The 18,832-nt window shown below is 46.9% G+C and overlaps 1 protein-coding gene across 2 annotated transcripts; it reads left to right on the top strand.

Moving 5' to 3' along the window:
• The first annotated feature begins 1,133 nt into the window (after nucleotides 1-1,133).
• On the top strand, nucleotides 1,134-7,510 carry MYCBP (MYC binding protein). 2 transcript variants are annotated; one of them, XM_084816269.1, is made up of 5 exons: nucleotides 1,134-1,214; nucleotides 1,310-1,382; nucleotides 1,501-1,549; nucleotides 1,938-2,067; nucleotides 7,425-7,510. In XM_084816269.1, exons 1-5 carry the CDS (start codon nucleotides 1,134-1,136, stop codon nucleotides 7,467-7,469), a joined length of 378 nt encoding a protein of 125 aa, XP_084672395.1. In that variant the 3' UTR covers nucleotides 7,470-7,510. The 2 variants fall into 2 exon arrangements, with proteins under 2 accessions (XP_084672395.1, XP_084672394.1); XM_084816268.1 differs by lacking the exons at nucleotides 1,938-2,067; nucleotides 7,425-7,510 and having other exon boundaries at nucleotides 1,310-1,799.
• The last annotated feature ends 11,322 nt before the right edge of the window (nucleotides 7,511-18,832 follow it).

Genomic DNA, 18,832 nt, shown 5'->3' with positions numbered 1-18,832 from the left:
TGCTCTGGGAAGAGGCCCTTTCCTCCCTGACCCCACAGCAGTACTTCTCCATGCCTCTTCCAACCCACACTGCTCCCAAGCAGACAGAGGCAAGGTGAAGAGCTACAGACAGAGAGGCAAGGTGTCAAGACTGGGGACAATCCTCTCTGCAGTCTCTTAAAATCTGTTTAAAGTTTGCTTTGGGTTTGAAGTATCAGGCATGCAGCATGGAATGTACAGCATCATTCCGAGTCAGCCTGCAACTTTTATTCTGTGTTATGTGCAAACCCATTTCCTATTTTTCTTTCATAATTTGTAGAACAGCAGTGGGAGATTGGAATTTCCTGGGTGGAATTTTGGAGGAAGTTCACATCTACTCCACAATGGTTGGTGAGATCTGGCTCACCGTCCTCTTCATCTTCTGGATGCTTGTTCTCGGTGTGGCTGATTAAGATGTCTGGAACAATGAGCAGGCTGAATTTATCTACAACCAGAGCAACCCAGTTGCGGAAGCGTCTGCTATGATCAGGCCTTCCCTGTTTCTCTCATCAGGTACTGGGTGTTGCAGGTGATCTTTGTACATCACCTTCCTTGGTCTACATGCTTTGCACAGATTAAAAACATGGGAAACAGAGCAGCGAAGGAAAAAGATGCGGGCGAGAGTTGAACTTCAGGCGGCAGAGTTTGAACTGACCGAACACGGCGGGAGGCGGGAGGCGGGAGGCGGGGCTCCTGCACCCGGAGCAACGAAAGCTGCACAGAGCCCCCCCGGGGGGCTCGCTGCTCTGCGCCTCCGTGACCCACTTTTTTACTAGAGCTGCCCTGGAAACTGGGCTTATGATTGGCCCGTATCTTCGGCGGGCTTTCAAGCAGATCCACTTCACAGTCGCCAAAGAGACCCTTGTCCAAACAGCCGGCTGCTTTGCGTCAAGGGCAACTGGCCAGCCGGCGCCCCTGGCTTTCCGGCGGCCGCGGCAGCCCTTCACCGGGCCTGAGCGTGCTGGAGTGGCCATCGCGCCCGAAGAGGCCAGGCAGGGCGCGTGCCCCATCACGCAGCCGCGGCGAAGCCGGCGGGAGGCGCCGCGGCGCGAAGCGAGCGCGGCCTGCAGAGGCGCGGCTGCGCGGCGCCGAGCGACGCCCCGCCCGCCGTCTCCATGGCGACGCGGCGCGGCGCGGACAAATGCCGCGGCGCGGGCCTTCCGGCGCAGGCTGCAGCCCCCATGGCGAGCTACAAGGTGCGGCGGCGGCCGGCGCGGGGGCGGGCGCGGGCCCGGCAGGCCGCGCGGCGCCCCCTCACCGACGGCGCCTTCTCCCTCCCTGTCCTCTGCAGGCCGCCGACTCCAAGCGGGAGCAGTTCCGCCGCTACCTGGAGAAGTCCGGCGTGATGGACACGCTCACCAAAGGTAAGCTGGGCCGGGCGGGCCTCGGCCGCCGGGCGGGCCGGGCGCTCTGCTGTGGGACGCGCGCGGCCGGCCAGGCGCAGCCCCCCTCCGCTGCTTCCCCTCCCTGTCTCCCCTGCAGTTTTGGTGGCGTTGTACGAGGAGCCCGAGAAGCCCAACTGTGCCTTGGAGTATCCTTCGCTCGCCAGCCCGGAGCCGCAGCGCCGCCACCTCCTCCTGGGAAGCCCATTCGGCGAGGAAGCCCCGGGGAGCTCGGCGGGACTTCCCCCCAAGTAGCCGCGCGTAGGACCGGCCAGGCGAGCCCCCTGGCCGCGTCCCGGCCCCCCCGGTTGTAGCTCCCGATTCTCCCTTGGGACAAAACGCGATGGCCCCAATCCGAGGCCCACTGCACCAAGGCCTACTGAACTGGCCCATTGGCTGATGTGGGACTAGTTAGCCCCGTCTGGTGTTTACTGACTTAGTAGGCCTTAATCCCAATCTCGGAGTGCACGTGGAATGGGGAAAATATCCCCTGAGGTGTGTCCCAAACAAACAAAAATCTTAACTTCTGGTTACAAGCTTTCTGAAACATCACTTGGGAGCTGCTGCTCCAGAAAACCCAGAAGTGGAGTCCCTTCGCTTGGAAGTTGCAGAAATAAAAGAGAAGTATGAAGCTGTGCTGGAAGAAAACAAAAAACTAAAAGCAAAGGTAAAGACTGAAAGCATTTGGTGTTTTGTAGAGGGTAAGTAGGTGGGAAACCCATCTGTCCAGCTCCTGACCAAATGGGTATGGAGGCATTTGTATGGCCTCCTATAAAAATCTCTTAAAATCTGCATGCAGTGTCTAACATCATGGAGGATAAGGCCATCAGTAGTTTCTGCTTATGATGGTCATATGTTGTCTCCAGTTCAAAGGCAGTTTGCCTCTGTGTATAACTTCCTGGGGAACACAATCATGAGGGTGTATTTGCACTCATGTTCCTACTTTGGGCTTCCCATAGGCAGCCGGTTGACCTCTGTGTGAACAGAATCATAGAATCATAGAATAGTAGTAGTAGGGTTGGAAGGGGCCTACAAGGCCATCGAGTCCAACCCCCTGCTCAATGCAGGAATCCAAGTCAGAGCATCCCTGACAAATGGCTGTCCAGCCTCGTCTTGAAGGCCTCCAGTGTGGGAGAGCCCACCACCTCCCTAGGGAATTGGTTCCATTGCTGTATTGCTCTAATAGTCAGGAAGTTTTTCCTGATGTTCAGCCGGAATCTGGCTTCCTGTAACTTGAGCCCATGATTCCGTGTCCTGCAGTCTGGGATGATCGAGAAGACATCCTGGCCTTCCTCCCTGTGACAACCTTTCAAGTACTTGAAGAGTGCTATCCTGTCTCCCCTCAGTCTTCTCTTCTCAAGGCTAAACATGCCCAGTTCTTTCAGTCTCTCTTCATAGGGCTTTGTTTCCAGTCCCCTGATCATCTTTGTTGTCCTCCTTTGAACCCTCTCCAGTTTGTCTGCATCCTTCTTAAAGTGTGGTGCCCAGAACTGGACACAGTACTCCAGATGAGGCCTAACCAGTGCTGAGTAGAGGGGAACTAGTACTTCCCGGGATTTGGAAGCGATGCTTCTATGAATGCAGCCCAAAATAGCATTTGCCTTTTTTGCAGCCACATCACATTGTTGGCTCATATTCAGCTTGTGATCGACGACAATTCCAAGATCCTTCTCGCTCGTAGTGTGGTTGAGCCACGTATCCCCCATCTTGTAACTGTGCATTTGGTTTCTTTTTCCTAGGTGCAGAACTTGGCATTTGTCCCTATTAAATGCCATTCTGTTGTTTTCTGCCCAGCACTCCAGTCTATCCAGATCACTTTGAATTTTGTTTCTGTCTTCCAAAGTATTAGCTATCCCTCCCAATTTTGTGTCATCTGCAAATTTGATCAGCATTCCCTGCACCTCCTCCTCCAAGTCATTAATAAAAATATTGAAGAGCACTGGGCCCAGGACTGAGCCCTGCGGTACCCCACTCGTTACCTCTCCCCAGCTTGAGAAGGTCCCATTGATAAGCACTCTTTGAGTCCGATTCTGTAGCCAACTGTGGATCCACCGGATCGTTGTTTCATCTAGCCCACTTCGAGCTAGTTTGCTCATCAGGATATCATGGGGCACTTTGTCAAAAGCTTTGCTGAAGTCGAGGTATATGATGTCTACAGCATTCCCACGGTCTACAAGGGAGGTGACTTGATCAAAAAATGAGATCAGATTTGTCTGGCAGGACTTGTTTTTGACAAATCCATGTTGGCTTCGAGTAATCACGGCATTGTTGTCAAGGTGCTTCCAGATGGATTGCTTTATGATCTGCTCCAGAATTTTCCCAGGGATTGATGTCAGACTGACTGGTCTGTAGTTCCCAGGTTCCTCCTTTTTACCCTTTTTGAAGATAGGGACAACGTTAGCCCTCCTCCAGTCATCTGGCACTTCCCCGGTCCTCCATGATTTCTCAAAGAGAATAGACAGCGGTTCTGAGAGTTCTTCTGCCAGTTCCTTTATGACTCTAGGATGCAGTTCATCTGGCCCTGGAGATTTGAACTCATTCAAAGTAATGAGGTGTTCCTTGACCATATGCCTGTCGATCTCAAGCTGCAATCCTGCCCCTTCAGCCTGTACTTCGCCTTTGCCAGGGGGGTCATAGACCCTCTTTTGGGAGAAGACTGAGCCAAAGTAGGAATTGAGCACCTCTGCCTTTTCTTTGTCCTCTGTTATCATTTTGCCATCCTTATTTAATAGCTGAACAACCATTTCTTTCCTCTGCCTTTTACTATGCACGTAGCTGAAGAAAGCCTTTTTGTTGTTTTTAGCATCCCTCGCTAACCTCACCTCGTTCTCCGCTTTAGCCTTCCTGACGCCATCCCTGCAATTCTGTGCTACCTGCCTGTACTCTTCCTTTGTTACTTGGCCTTCTTTCCACTTCCTATATGTGTCCTTTTTTGTTTTCAGGTCATCCCTAAGCTTTTTGTGAAGCCACATTGGCTTTTTCTGTTGTCTTCCACCTTTTCTTCTTGTTGGAATTGTTTGTGATTGTGCCTTGAGAATTTCCTTTTTTAAAAGTTCCCACCCATCTTGGACTCCTTTTCTCGCTAGCATTGCTTGCCATGGGACCTTACTGATCATTGTTCTGAGTTTATTAAAATCAGCTTTCCTAAAATCCAGGGTATGCGTTTGAGTACACTCGGCTTTTGCTTCCCTTAGAACCAAGAACTCAAGTACAACATGGTCGCTTTCCCCCAGAGTTCCTGTAACTGCTACTTTATCCACTAAGTCATCTCTGTTGGTTAGGATCAAGTCAAGGATAGCCGATCCTCTAGTTCCTTCCTCTACTTTCTGTAGGAGGAAGTTATCCGCCACACAAGTCAGGAATTTCCTGGAGGGGCCATGTTTTGCAGAATTTGTCTCCCAACAAATATCGGGGAAATTGAAGTCCCCCATTACTACTACATCATGCTTCCTTAAAACATTGGCTATTTGCTTTTCAAAAGTTTCATCCTTGGCTTCTCCTTGATTGGGTGGCCGGTAGTAGACTCCGACCACCAGGTTCCTTTTATTCTTTGCTCCATTTATTTCAACCCAGATGCTCTCGATGGGGCTACCAAGCTCCTCCTCCTGTATTTCTGTGCAGAGATATGTATTTTTCACATACAGTGCAACCCCGCCTCCCTTTCTGTTCCTCCTGTTCTTTTTGAACAAGTTATATCCTTCAACTGCTGTATTCCAGTCATGAGAGTCATCCCACCAAGTCTCAGTTATACCTATCAAGTCATAATTTCCCTCCTGTATTAAGAGTTCAAGTTCGTTCTGTTTGTTTCCCATACTCTGGGCATTAGTATATAGACATCGAAGACCATGTGCTTCATAGTCTGGCTTTCTTCCTACCTGTGTCTGAAGACTATTATTGGGCGCTATCAGAGCTGTTCTCTCCATTGCAGTGCATGCGCCTACGTCCATTGTTACCCCCAACATTACATCTCCCTTCCCCGTAGGATTCAGTTTAAAGCCCTCCTGATGAAGTTCTTCATGCTGTGGCCAAACACATTCTTCCCAGCCTTTGTGAGGTGCAACCCATCCCTAGCCAACAGCCCATCTTCCAGGAAGTATAGCCCGTGGTCCCAGAATCCAAATCTCTCTCGTCGGCACCACCTTCGTAGCCAGTCATTCACCCGGAGTATTTTTCGTTCCCTTTCTATCCCTCTTCTAACTACTGGAAGGATGGATGAGAAAACTATCTGGGCCCCAAAGTTCTTGAGTTTCCTTCCCAAAGCTTCAAAGTCTGACGTGATCTCTTCGTAGCTCCGCTTGGCGGTATCATTTGTTCCCACATGGATGAGAAGAAAGGGATACCTGTCAGTGGGCTTTATGAGTGCAGGCAACCTTTCAGTCACGTCTCTAATCCGTCCTCCCGGGAGACAACATACCTGGCGAGTCCACGGGTCTTCGCGACATACTTGGGTCTCGATCCCACGCAGCAAGGAGTCTCCCACTACTACCACTCTTCTCTTCTTCTTCTTGTAGGCCTGGGTTTCATCGCCTCTGTTTGACTGACCTTTAGCCTCTCGCTCACTCTCATGCAGGTTCCCCTGTGATTCTTCCTCTGCAGGCTGTCCTCCAGTCTCATCCGCAAGTACCTGGAATCGGTTCCACAGCTCCACCGCTTCCACTGGTGCAGAGTGGCGTCTAGTTCTTCTTCTCCTAACTGTCACCGTTTTCCAAGGAGTATCCTCTACTCCATTTTTTTTCACCTCAGCATTTCCCACTGCCTCATCTTGCTGTTGCTCTTCAAGCTTCTGGTCTGCCCTTTGCTGCTGTAGTTCCCCCATTCTGTCCAAGAACTCTTCGTGTTCTCTTATTCCCCGGAGGGTTGACAGTCGCCGCTCCAGTCCACTTACGTTTTCCTCCAGCAGCGTGATCAACTTGCACTTGTTGCAGGTGTAGGCCATGTTGTTCTCAGGCAAGAAAACAAACATTGCACACACCTTGCAGGTCACCACCACTGGAGAGTCTTGTCCTTCCATTGCCTCTTTTCCCTTTTTGTGTCTAGCTTTGTGATTGTTCTAGACTAGCCTGTGCCTGCTCCTCTACTCAGTAGAGGTTAAAAGCAGAGTCCCACTGGTGTGGAAGTGTGTGTTACAAGACAAATAAATGAAAAAAAGTTAGTAAAAAAAAATAAAAAAAAATGTTAGGGGCCTCCCCCTTGACCTCCCCTGCCGAACTCCCCTGGCCAACTCCTGTTTGCTCCCCCCGTTCGCTCGCTCTCTGGGAGCTTGCCTGCTTCTGTAGTCCCTGGACCAGCTGGAGCAGCTTGCTCTGCTCTGCTCTGCTCAGCTGGGAGGCGGGAAACAGACTGAAGCTTCCCGCCCAGTCAGCTGCTGGGAGTACTCAGGCCACACCCCTCCAATTCAGTTGGAGCTCTCAGAAGCTCCTGGTGAGCTCACAGCCAGTCAGAAGGATAAAGGGCAGCGCCCTGGGCTTCCTGCAACCCACTTACCTCTTAGCCTCTGTCTCCTTTGTCTCCTTTGTCTCTTCAACCACTGCAACTCCCCTGGCCAACTCCTGTTTGCTCCCCCTGTTTGCTCCCCCTGTTCGCTCGCTCTGTTCGCTCGCTCTCTGGGAGCTTGCCTGCTTCTGTAGTCCCTGGACCAGCTGGAGCAGCTTGCTCTGCTCTGCTCAGCTGGGAGGCGGGAAAAACCAGAATGCCTGACTAGAGTGCCAGTAGGCCTCTTCTTATGTTAATTTACAAATGTATGCTGTTCAGATAGCACCAGTAGTATAGTAAATGAGACAAAAGCCATTCAGATCTATACTTTTTAAATGCAGTTTGCATTACAAAAGTAGCTTAATCTTGTTTCTACAGGGAGATAGAAGAGCTGTAGTGCAGTGGTGGAAGCCTGCTAATGTGTTAACACGTATAAATTACAGTTCATAATCTGTAGCATACTTACCATGGCACAACAGACATATTTGACAAAAATGTAGTAGTCCACTTCTTAAGTTACCTGAGACTTAACAAGGATTTTTCTCTTTGCAGCTTGCTCTGTATGAACCACCTCAGGAAGAGAAGCGAGGAGAATAAGTTTCTTTTCATAATACTGGAATAAAAGACTTTGAAGCACACATCTAGTGTTACTGACATTTGTAAACTGTTATTTTTTTGGTTAATGTGGTGGCCATTATCTTTCAAAAACAACAAAGCATATATATATATATATATATATATATATACACACACATACACACACACACACACACACACAGAGAGATGGGCTGGGGTAGGGATTGTAAACAGTGAGGTCAGGGGAAACAAAATGCAGAAAGTATAGACAATATTAGTAGCACCAACACAAGATTAGATTCAGACCCCAGTTTGACTATTTGGAAAACAGCTTGATTAAGAGGTTGCCCAATTTGACTTGGATCCAAATCTCACGTTGGAAATCCAAATCATGCTTATTAACTATTGTTGGAAATGGCTATAACTTTTTTCTGTTTGCCAGAACTGGATGAAATTTGCAAGCATAATAGTCCCTTTTGAGGGGATTATGCCTCCAAGTTTCAGACGAGTAAGTGCAGGGAGTTTTGTGCAAGAGCAGCCTTTACAGGTAGGGGAGTTCCAAAAAGATGCACTTATCCCTCTATGTTTTGGGTAATTGTCATGAAAATAACATTCAGCATAGAGGTGGCCCTTTTAAAAAAAAACTTGCACAATTTGAGAAGGATAGATACGGGGGGAGGAGTGTAGAAGGGGAGTGTTCAAATTGTGTGTGTGTTTTATGTGGGGGAGGTTAAGCTTTTCCCTCCATGGTTTTTTTTTGACAATTTGTATGAAAATAACATATGTCATAGTATTCTCCTTAGGCACAAAACCTGCACAATTTCAGAAGAATGGGTGCAAGGGCTAGGGAGCTTGATAAATGAAAGGAATTTAATACTTTTTTTTGTTTTCTACTCAATTGACACCAGTTTTCCAGTGAACCCAACACTGACAATATTTTTTAAAAACACAGTAGGGGAACACTTCAGCCTCCTAGGGCACTCAACCACTGACCTTGAGGTAACTATTCTTGAACAAAAGAACTTCCAAAAAAGATATCAACATGAAATAGCTGGACTGCAATTCATCAAGAGGGTTTGATTGCTGTGGCTTTTAACAAGGACAAAGGGTGTTTTTTAAGAATGCTATATGTGTTAATCAGTTCACCAGTGCAAGGCTTACTGTATTATCACCACTGTGTTGTGAATGGCCCTCATTAGTTTCTAATTAAACTTGTAAACAAAAAACAAATACATTCAATATATTACAAATAGTGGGCTCTCCCACACTGGAGGCACTCAAGATGAGGCTGGACAGCCATCTGTCAGGAATGCCTTGACTTGGATTCCTGCATTGAACAGCGGGTTGGACTGGATGGTCTTATAGGACCCTTCCAACCCTATTCTATGAGTGACAATAGAATTGAATTGATGAACCTAATAATGATACACGGTGCATATTAAGGAACAGAGACTTCTAGGAATATATTCTCAGAAGGTGAATGAAACTAGACAAAATTCCTTGAAAGTCCTCTTTTTTTACTGCTGTTGAAAAATAACCAGTTCAAATATTGTGCGTTCTTTGACACACATCAGCTATCCACTGTTGCAAATCAAGAATGGATTTATCCCTCCAGTGCTATATAATAATTCTCTTGGCTATGTCCCATGCTCCCAGGATCCATAACTCTTGATATAAGAATAAATTCTATTTGCTAGGAATATGGAATTTATCCTTGTATCAAGAGTTACGGATCTTTAACAAACAGTGTGGCAAAGTCAGGTTAACAATCCTATGAATTTAAGTCAAGAAATCCTTGTCTTAAAAAAATAGCCTGTTGAGAAGAAAAACACTAAAAGCAGATATATAGGGGAAGGCAACTTGTTCATCTCTACTTTCAGTGGAACATAGGACCTGGAGGCCTAAAACATTTTTAATGAAAAGCTGCGTAATTTACACTTCACCTTATAGGGTGCATTTGAGAAGCTGTACAGGTGTTGGTGTGGTGATAATTACTTGAACACCGCATGTTGATTCAGCTATTCGCGTTCTTGCAGGGGGAAGCCAATTACTTATTGACCTGGTTCGTGCAGCATGGCTTGTGGGCACAGTGAGGGCACAGCATGTGCAGCCACCATTTTGCATATCTGGGTTGTATTGTGAGAACCTGGCGAGCATGGGCTAAGCAAGTTAAACATAACCCATAGTCTGTTCTAGGGTTATGCAAGGGTTGTTTAACGGCCTTGGTGGATGATATGAGGAGGGCTCTGGATAGGGGTGAATGCTCCTTCCTTGTTCTCCTCGACCTCTCAGCGACTTCTGATACCATTGACCACGGTATCCTCCTGGACTGCCTGGAGGGGTTGGGCATTGGAGACACCGTATTGCGGTGGTTCCAGTCCTTCCTCTCTGGCAGGTACCAGAGGGTAGCACTGGGAGAGGAGGTTTCAGACCCATGGCCACTCAGTTGTGGGGTGCCACAGGGTTCCATCCTCTCCCCGATGCTATTTAACATCTATGTGAAGCCGCTGGGGGCCATCATCAGGAGGTTCAGGGTGTGGTGTCATCAATATGCAGATGACACGCAGCGCTACCTCTCATTCAAGTCTTCTCCAAGGTTGGCAGTAGAATCCCTGTCCAAATGTCTGGAGACAGTGAGTGGCTGAATGGGGAGGAATAAGCTGAAGCTGAACCCTGACAAGACCAAGGTACTTTTGGTAGGAGACAAGAGGAGGCTGGGGGATGTTGACCTGGTGTTGAATGGGGTACGGCTACCCTTGAAAGACCAGGTCCGCAGCCTGGGGGTCATTTTGGACTCCCAGCTGTCCATGGAGGCTCGGGTGTCAGCTGTGAGCCAGATAGTGCTGTACCAACTCCATCTGATACGGCGGCTGCGCCCCTATGTTCCCATAGTACATGCCCTGGTCGCCTCTCGTCTAGACTACTGTAATGCGCTCTACGTGGGGTTACCCTTGAAGACGGTTCGGAAGCTGCAGCTGGTAGAGAATGCGGCTGGTAGAGAATGCGGCAGCTTGCCTGATTAAAGGCAGCCGCAGGCAAGATCACATCCCTCCAGTGCTGAAAGAGTTGCACTGGTTACCAGTGTTTTCTGGGCCAAATTCAAGGTGTTGCTTTTGACCTTTAAAAACCTATATGGTTCTGGCGCAGCCTATCTTAAGGAGCACCTCCAGCAACACCAGACAGGCCGCTTAACAAGATCAGCCTCGGATGGCCTCTCTGTCCCATCAGCCAGGGCAGCTAGACTGGTGGGGAGACGGCCTTTTCTGTGGTGGCCCCCATTCTGTGGAACTAGGGAACTCTGCCATGCCCCCTCTTTAATGAGCTTCTGCTGTGCATTAAAAACGCGGTTGTTGAGGCAGGCATGGGGTCACGAAGAGTCGGACGCAACTTAACGACTGAACAATAACAAAGAGTATTTTTTAGAAATATGTTTTTATTGTAGAATTTTATTGTTTTATACTGTTATATACTTTGTACATCGCCCAGAGTGGCTGGGTGACCGGTCAGATGGGCGATTAATAAATTAATTAATTAAATAAATAAATAACCCATGCTCACATGACATGAAAACTCCTAGGCAGGGGCTGGATATGCAAAATGGTGACAACAGACGCTACAGCTTCACTGTGGGTTAAATTACTCCAAGCAAGTATGCTTACAATTGCAAACTTGGTTTGGCAATCCTGGTGACACACGAAAGGATTACATTTAATAAGCGTAGCTCAGTTTATAAAGTCCACAGACTCAACTGGCGGTATTGTACCACTTCAGGCTGCAGCTAGGGTCCTGAAAGTATGAGTACACCCTGTTAAGGAAGTATCCAAAGCAGGTTAAGTTGGGCAGCGAGGAATGTATAAAAGCACAGACACAGCTGTGGAAGGACTCTCAAAATGGAGTCTCCCCAAATACAAAAACCAGGATGCGTTTATACAGACTGTGAATTGGAAAAAACACTAGACATGGCCGAGCTAATTTAGCTCAGCTGCCTGCTTATCTTCAGGGATGAGCTCCTTTGGTGGGTAGGAATTTCCTGCTTATAATGAGCAAGTTACCTACATTGTATTCCTTTCCATGCCAGGTGAAGACCTTTTTATTCTCCCAGGCAGTTTAGCTTCCTAGTCTTTTAGCTTTGGTGTTTTAAATCTGTATTTTTAATCTCTGCATCGCTGCTAGGTTTTACTCTGGTTGTATTGTTATATTGTGGCTTTACTGCTTTTATATTTTATATTGTTTAATTTTGTGCTTTTGGGGTTTAATTTTGTGAACTGCCCAGAGAGCTTCAGCTACTGGGCTGTATAGAAATAAATAAATAAATTTACCTTCTCATGGTCAGGTACCTACACATTCTCTCAATCCTATCAGGCACCTTGCTTGAACCAAGCTACTTGCCAGGCCTACCTTCACATCACTGAAAAGGGGTAGGGCTGTGGGTCAGTGGTAGAACATGTGCTGTGCATGCAAAAGGCTCCAGGTTCAATCCAACATCTACAGAAAATACTTTTGTCTGAAACCTTGAAGAGTTTTAGCCAGTATGTAGATTATACTGAGCCAAATGAAATAATGGTCTGACTTGGGATAAGGCAGCTTCCTATGGTGGAATTACTACTTTTAATTTTTTCAAGAAGTAAGGCTTGATTGTTATGTATGTTGAAAAGGTTAAAACAAAAATGTAAAAAAAAAAGAAGCAAGGCTGGGCTGCTCCTAATTCTCTACATGGAATTTTCCCCCCAACTGGGGAGCATTCAGAGGTGCGCCCATCTGTGTAAAATTATACAATCCAGAATAATTTTTACCTCTTGATTATCTGGAATGTATAAACGTGGCTTTAGTTGTCCATTGTATTTTAAATAACGCTAATTAGCTCTTTAAAGCTAATCCATTTCAATGTCCCCAACTTTGCAAGGGAGGTCAGCATATGGAAGCAGATATTCGCAAGTGGAAGCAGTGCAGGTAGGTGCAACCCCCTCTGGGGTGACCGCTACTTGCACTGGAGCAGATTTGAGGCTTACAGATTTTTCAGGGTGCAATCCTATGCATGTTTAGACAGAGAAAAGGCCTACAGCTCCCAGCATGCCCCAGCCAGCAAGGCTGGCTGAGGCATGCTGGGGTTTGCAAGCCTTTTCTCTGTCTAAACATGCATAGGATTGTGCCCTTAATATAAATGGGTTAGAACTGAGCACTTGACTAAATTTAAGTGAGAAGACTGTAGGTAACATTAAGCAGGCAACCAAAGAAACTATCTTTACATCTACACACACACAGTGTATAGCACATTTAACAGTTTACGTTACAACTGTTAGCAGTAGAAATTATTAGTAACAAAATCCTTTAAAAAGTAATCTTTACTTCAAATAATCTTGAAACAGCTGATATTAATTGGACAAGACGAGAGGTACTCTTTGATTGAATCCTGAAATGGTCTCCAGAGTCTGGTATGTGGAAAGAGTGCATCAGAAAATGATCAAGTTCAACTATTTTAAGAGATAGGTTTGTTTAAAAAAAATGATTTAGGTGGGGTGGGAGGAATGACATGATTTTCACCTTTCAGGTCTCCTTTTATTTTTCTCTAGAACTTGAGACCTTTGTTCTAAGGGAAGCAAAAGCCGAGTGTAGTCAAACACGTACCCTGGATTTTAGGAAAGTTGATCTTATTAAACACAGAACAATGATCAGGAAGGTCCCATGGCAAGTGACGCTAACGAGAAAAGGAGTCCAAGATGGGTGGGAGCTTTTAAAAAAGGAAATTCTCAAGGCACAATCACAAACAATTCCAACAAGAAGAAAAGGCGGAAGACAACAGAAGAAGCCAATGTGGTTTCACAAAAAGCTTAGAGATGACCTGAAAACAAAAAAGGACACATATAGGAAGTGGAAAGAAGGCCAAGTAACAAAGGAAGAGTACAGGCAGGTACCACAGAATTGCAGGGATGGTGTCAGGAAGGCTAAAGCTGAGAACGAGCTGAGGCTAGCGAGGGATGCTAAAGCAACAAAAAGGCTTACTTCAGCTAGGTGCAAAGTAAAAGGCAGAGGAAAAAAATGGTGGTTCAGCTATTAAATAAGGATGGCAAAATAACAGATGACAAAGAAAAGGCAGAGGTGCTCAATTCCTACTTTGGCTCAGTCTTCTCCCGAAAGAGGGTCTATGACCCCGCTAGCAAAGGCGAAGTACAGGCTGAAGGGGCAGGATTGCAGCTTGAGATCGATAGGCATATGGTCAAGGAACACCTAATGACAATGAGTTCAAACCTTCAGGGCCAGATGAACTGCATCCTAGAGTGATAAAGGAACTGGCAGAAGAACTCTCAGAACCGCTGTCTATTCTCTTTGAGAAATCATGGAGGACGGGGGAAGTGCCAGATGACTGGAGGAGGGCTAATGTTGTCCCTATCTTCAAAAAGGGTAAAAAGGAGGAACCTGGGAACTACAGACCAGTCAGTCTGACATCAATCCCTGGGAAAATTCTGGAGCAGATGATAAAGCAATCCATCTGCAAGCACCTTGAAAACAATGCCGTGATTACTCAAAGCCAACATGGATTTGTCAAGAACAAATCCTGCCAGACGAATCTGATCTCATTTTTTTGATCAAGTAACCTCCTTTGTAGACCGTGGGAATGCTGTAGACATAATCTACCTCGACTTCAGCGAAGCTTTCGACATAGTGCCCCATGATATCCTGATGAGCAAACTAGCTCAAAGTGGGCTAGATGAAACAACGATCCGGTGGATCCACAGTTGGCTACAGAATCGGACTCAAAGAGTGCTTCTCAATGGGACCTTCTCAAGCTGGGGAGAGGTAACGAGTGAGGTAACGCAGGGCTCAGTCCTGGGCCCAGTCCTCTTCCACATTTTTATTAATGACTTGGAGGAGGAGGTGCAGGGAATGCTGATCCAAATCGCAGATGACACAAAATTGGGCGGGATAGCTAATACTTTGGAAGACAGAAACAAAATTCAAAGTGATCTGGATAGACTGGAGCGCTGGGCAGAAAACAACAGAATGACATTTAATAGGGATAAATGCCAAGCTCTGCACCTAGGAAAAAGAAACCAAATGCACAGTGACAAGATGGGGGATACGTGGCTCAACAACACTACAAGAGAGAAGGATCTTGGAATTGTTGTCGATCACAAGCGGAATATGAACAATGTGATGTGGCTGCAAAAAAGGCAAATGCTATTTTGGGCTACATTAATAGAAGCATCGCTTCCAAATCCCGGGAAGTACTAGTTCCCCTCTACTCAGCACTGGTTAGGCCTCATCTGGAGTACTGTGTCTAGTTCTGGGTACCACACTTTAAGAAGGATGCTGACAAACTGGAGAGGGTTCACAGGAGGGCAACAAAGATGATCAGGGGACTGGAAAAAAGCCCTCTGAGGAGAGACTGAAAGAACTGGGCATGTTTAGCCTTGAGAAGAGAAGACTGAGGGGAGATAGGATAGCGCTCTTCAAGTCCTTGAAAGGTTGTCACAGAGAGGAAGGCCAGGATCTCTTCTCGATCATCCCAGAGTGCAGGACACGGAATCATGGGCTCAAGTGACAGGAAGCCAGATTCCGGCTGAACATCAGGAAAAACTTCCTGACTGTTAGAGTATTACAACAATGGAACCAATTACCCAGGGCGGTGGTGGGCTCTCCCACACTGGAGACGTTCAAGACAAGGCTGGACGGCCATCTTTCCCGGATGCTCTGACTTGGATTCCTGCATTGAGCAGGGGGTTGGACTCGATGGCCTTGTAGGCCCCTTCCAACCCTACTATTCTCTGATTCTATGACTGCCTGCCTCCGCAGAGTTGGGGGACCAATTAAGATGGCCCGCCCCCAAAGGCTGATGTGATTCCAAAATGCCTTGGGGGGTTTCTTGGCTGGTGCTGCCGCCAACCCTGTCGAATCCCTGGTCTCTGTGTGGAATGAAGATCTGACCAGGGTTATTGACACAGTCACTCCTAGATGTCCTCTTCTACCTGCTTCCAAATAAGGTCCATGGTTTACAGAAGAATTGAGGGAGCTGAAGCTGCAAGGACACTAGAGTGCCGATGGTTGAAAACTCAACTTAAATCTGACAAGACACATCATAGGGATCATTTGAAGATCTATGAGGTGGTGATACATGCAGCAAGGAGAGCTTTCCATGTATCGTGTCCGCAAACCCGTGCCCATCTGAGCTGTTCAGAGTGGTCAGGAAGCTGGGTCAGCCCACCCCGCCCTCCCCCTCACACACACACTAGATCTGATCTTGGAGCCTTTGGCAGTTTGCTGTGACGCCTTTAATGAGTTTTTTGCTGATAAAATCTCTCAGATACGAGGTGACTTGGACGCTGGCTGTCGTGGGGACAGAAATCAACAGTAGGGTGTCAAGCAACTCTGCTTGCACGATTAAACTGGATCATTTTCAGCTTGTGACTCCTGATGATGTGGACAAGCTGCTTGGTTTGGTCAAAAAGACAACTTGCCCTCTCGCTCCCTGCCCATCCTGGCTTGTAGTCCAGGGAGGGGAGATGGTAAAGCAACTTTTGTGAATATTATTAATGCCTCCCTAAGGGAAGGTAATTTTCCATCATGTCTAAAAGAAGCAATTGTTTGACCACTTCTGAAGAAGCCTTCCCTTGAGGCCCTAGACTTCAGTAATTATAGGCCAGTAAGCAATTTACCATTTGGGGGCAAGGTAATTGAGAAGGCAGTCTTGGATGAAACCGATTATCTGGACCCATTTCAAACCAGCTTCAGAGCGGGATACGGAGTTGACACTAGCATGGTCACCTTGGTGGATGATCTTCACTTGGGAATCGATAGGGGGGGTGCATCCCTGTTGTTTCTTTTGGATCTCTCAGTGGCATTCAATGCCATCGACCATGGTATCCTTCTGGATCACCTGAGGGAGTTGAGGGTTGGGGGCACTGCTCTGCGGTGGTTCCATTCCTTTCAGGACGGTTCCAGATGGTGTCACTCGGGGATAGTTGTTCCTCAAAAAAGGAACTATTATTATTTTGTTCAGTTGATTATGTAAATTTGTTATTAGTATTGTATGCCGCCTAGAGTGGCCAGGTAGCTGGCCAGATGGGTGGCTAATAAATCAAATAAATTATTATTATTATCATGTGGAGTCCCTCAAAGCTCCATTCTATCCCCGATGCTGTTTAATATCTACATGAAACCAGTGGGAGAGATCGTCAGGCGGTTTGGGGCAGAGTGTTATCAGTATGCTGATGACACCCAAATCTATTTCTCCTTAACATCTTCATCTGAGGAAGGTATGACTCCTCTGAATGACTGCCTGAAGTCAGTAACGGGCTGGATGAGGGAGAACAAGCTGAAGCTGACTCCAGGCAAGACAGAGGTGCTCATCGTGAAGCGTCCTAATTCAGGTATTGAGGTATGTCAACCAGTTCTGGATGGGGTTGCATTCCCCCAGAAGGAGCAAGTTCATAGCTTGGGGGTGCTTCTTGTCCCAACCCTGCTCTTGGCATCCCAGATGGAAGCGATGGTGAGAAGTCCCCGTTATCACCTTTGGACGATACGTCAGCTACACCCATTCCTGGAACATGTGGACCTGGTAACTGGTGCATGCGCTGGTGACGGCTAGGCTTGATTTCTGCAATGTGCTGCACTTGGTGCTGCCGGTATATTTAATTCAGAAACTCCAACTGGTACAAAATATGGCAGCCAGGTTGGTCCCTGGGACATACTACACCAGTTTTAAAATCTTTTCACTGGCTGCCAATTTGTTTCTGGGTAAAATATAAAGTGCTGGTTCTTACCTTTAAAGCCTTACATGGTCTAGGTCCAAGGTATCTTAGGGAGTGCCTTCTCCCCTATGTCCCAGTCTGCCACCTAAGGTCCTCTGAGGGCTCTCTGCTATGGCAATGATCAGTAAGGTCCCATGGCAAGTGACTCTAACGAGAAAAGGAGTCCAGGATGGGTGGAAGTTCTTTAAAAAGGAAATTCTAAAAGCACAGTTACAAACAATTCCAACAAGATGGAAAGGCAGAAGACAACAGAAGAAGCCAATGTGGCTTCACAAAAAGCTTAGACATGGCCTGAAGACAAAAAAGCACACACATAGGAAGGAAGGCCAAGCTACAAAGGAAGAGTACAGGCAGGTAGCACAGAATTTCAAGGATGGCACCAGGAAGGCTGAAGCTGAGAACGAGCTGAGGTTAGCGAGGGACGCTAAAAACAACAAAAAGGCTTCCTTCAGATACGTGCATAGTAAAAGGCAGAGGAAAGAAATGGTAGTTCAGCTATTAAATAAGGATGGCAAAATGATAACAGATGACAAAGAAAAGGCAGAGGTGCTCAATTCCTACTTTGGCTCAGTCTTCTCCCAAAAGAGGGTCTATGAGCCCCCTGGCAAAGCCAAAGTATCCTGAAGAGGCAGGATTGCAGCTTGAGATCAATAGGCATATGGTCAAGGAACACCTCATTACTTTGAATGAGTTCAAATCCCCGGGGCCAGATGAACTGCATCCTAAAATAATAAAGGAACTGGCAGAAGAACTCTCCGAACCGCAGTCTATTCTCTTTGAGAAATCATGGAAGACAGGTGAAGTGGCAGATGACTGGAGCAGGGCTAATGTTGTCCCTATCTTCAAAAAGGGTAAAAAGGAGGAACATGGGAACTACAGACCAGTCAGTCTGACATCAATCCCTGGGAAAATTCTGGAGCAGATGATAAAGGAATCCATCTGGAAGCACCTTGAAAGCTTTCGACAAAATGCCCCATGATATCCTGATGAGCAAACGAGCTCAAAGTGGGCTAGATGAAACAGTGGATCCACCGTTGGCTACAGAATTGGACAAACAAAATTCAAAGTGATCTTGATAGCCTGGAGCGCTGGGCAGAAAACAACAGAATGAAATTTAACAGGGATAAATGCCAAGTTCTGCACCTAGGAAAAAGAAACCAAATGCACAGTTACAAGACGGGCGATACTTGGCTCAACAGTACTACAAGGAAAAAGGATCTTGGCATTGTTGCCAAGATCAAGATCATATTCATCACAAGCTGAATATGAGTCAACAATGTGATGTGGCTGCAAAAGAGGCAAATGCAATTTTGGGCTGCATTCATAGAAGTATAGCTTCCAAATCACATGAAATACTAGTTCCCCTCTATTCAGCACTGTTAGGTCTCACCTGGAGTACTATGTCCAGTTCTGGGCACCACACTTTAAGGAGGATGCAGATAAGCTGGAGAGGGTTCAGAGGAGGGCAACAGAGGCTCAGGAGACTGGAAACAAAGCCCTATGAGGAGAGACTGAAAGAACTGGGCATGTTTAGCCTTGAGAAGAGAAGACTGAGGGGAAATAAGGTAGCGCTCTTCAAGTACTTGAAAGGTTGTCACAGAGAAGAAGGCCAGGATCTCTTCTCGATCATCCCAGAGT

This window comes from Heloderma suspectum, chromosome 10 (genome assembly GCF_057233095.1).
Source record: "Heloderma suspectum isolate Gila_16-S chromosome 10, 16-S_ref, whole genome shotgun sequence".
NCBI lineage: Eukaryota > Metazoa > Chordata > Lepidosauria > Squamata > Helodermatidae > Heloderma > Heloderma suspectum.
This window is presented reverse-complemented; position numbering and strand designations above follow the sequence as displayed.

Bases quoted from the DNA above. Each gene is read 5' to 3' on its own strand.
- MYCBP (XM_084816268.1), top strand. From the start codon at position 1,134: ATGGCGACGCGGCGCGGCGCGGACAAATGCCGCGGCGCGGGCCTTCCG. The intron at 1,215-1,309 runs GTGCGGCGGCGG...TGTCCTCTGCAG, and splicing joins CCCCCATGGCGAGCTACAAG to GCCGCCGACTCCAAGCGGGA.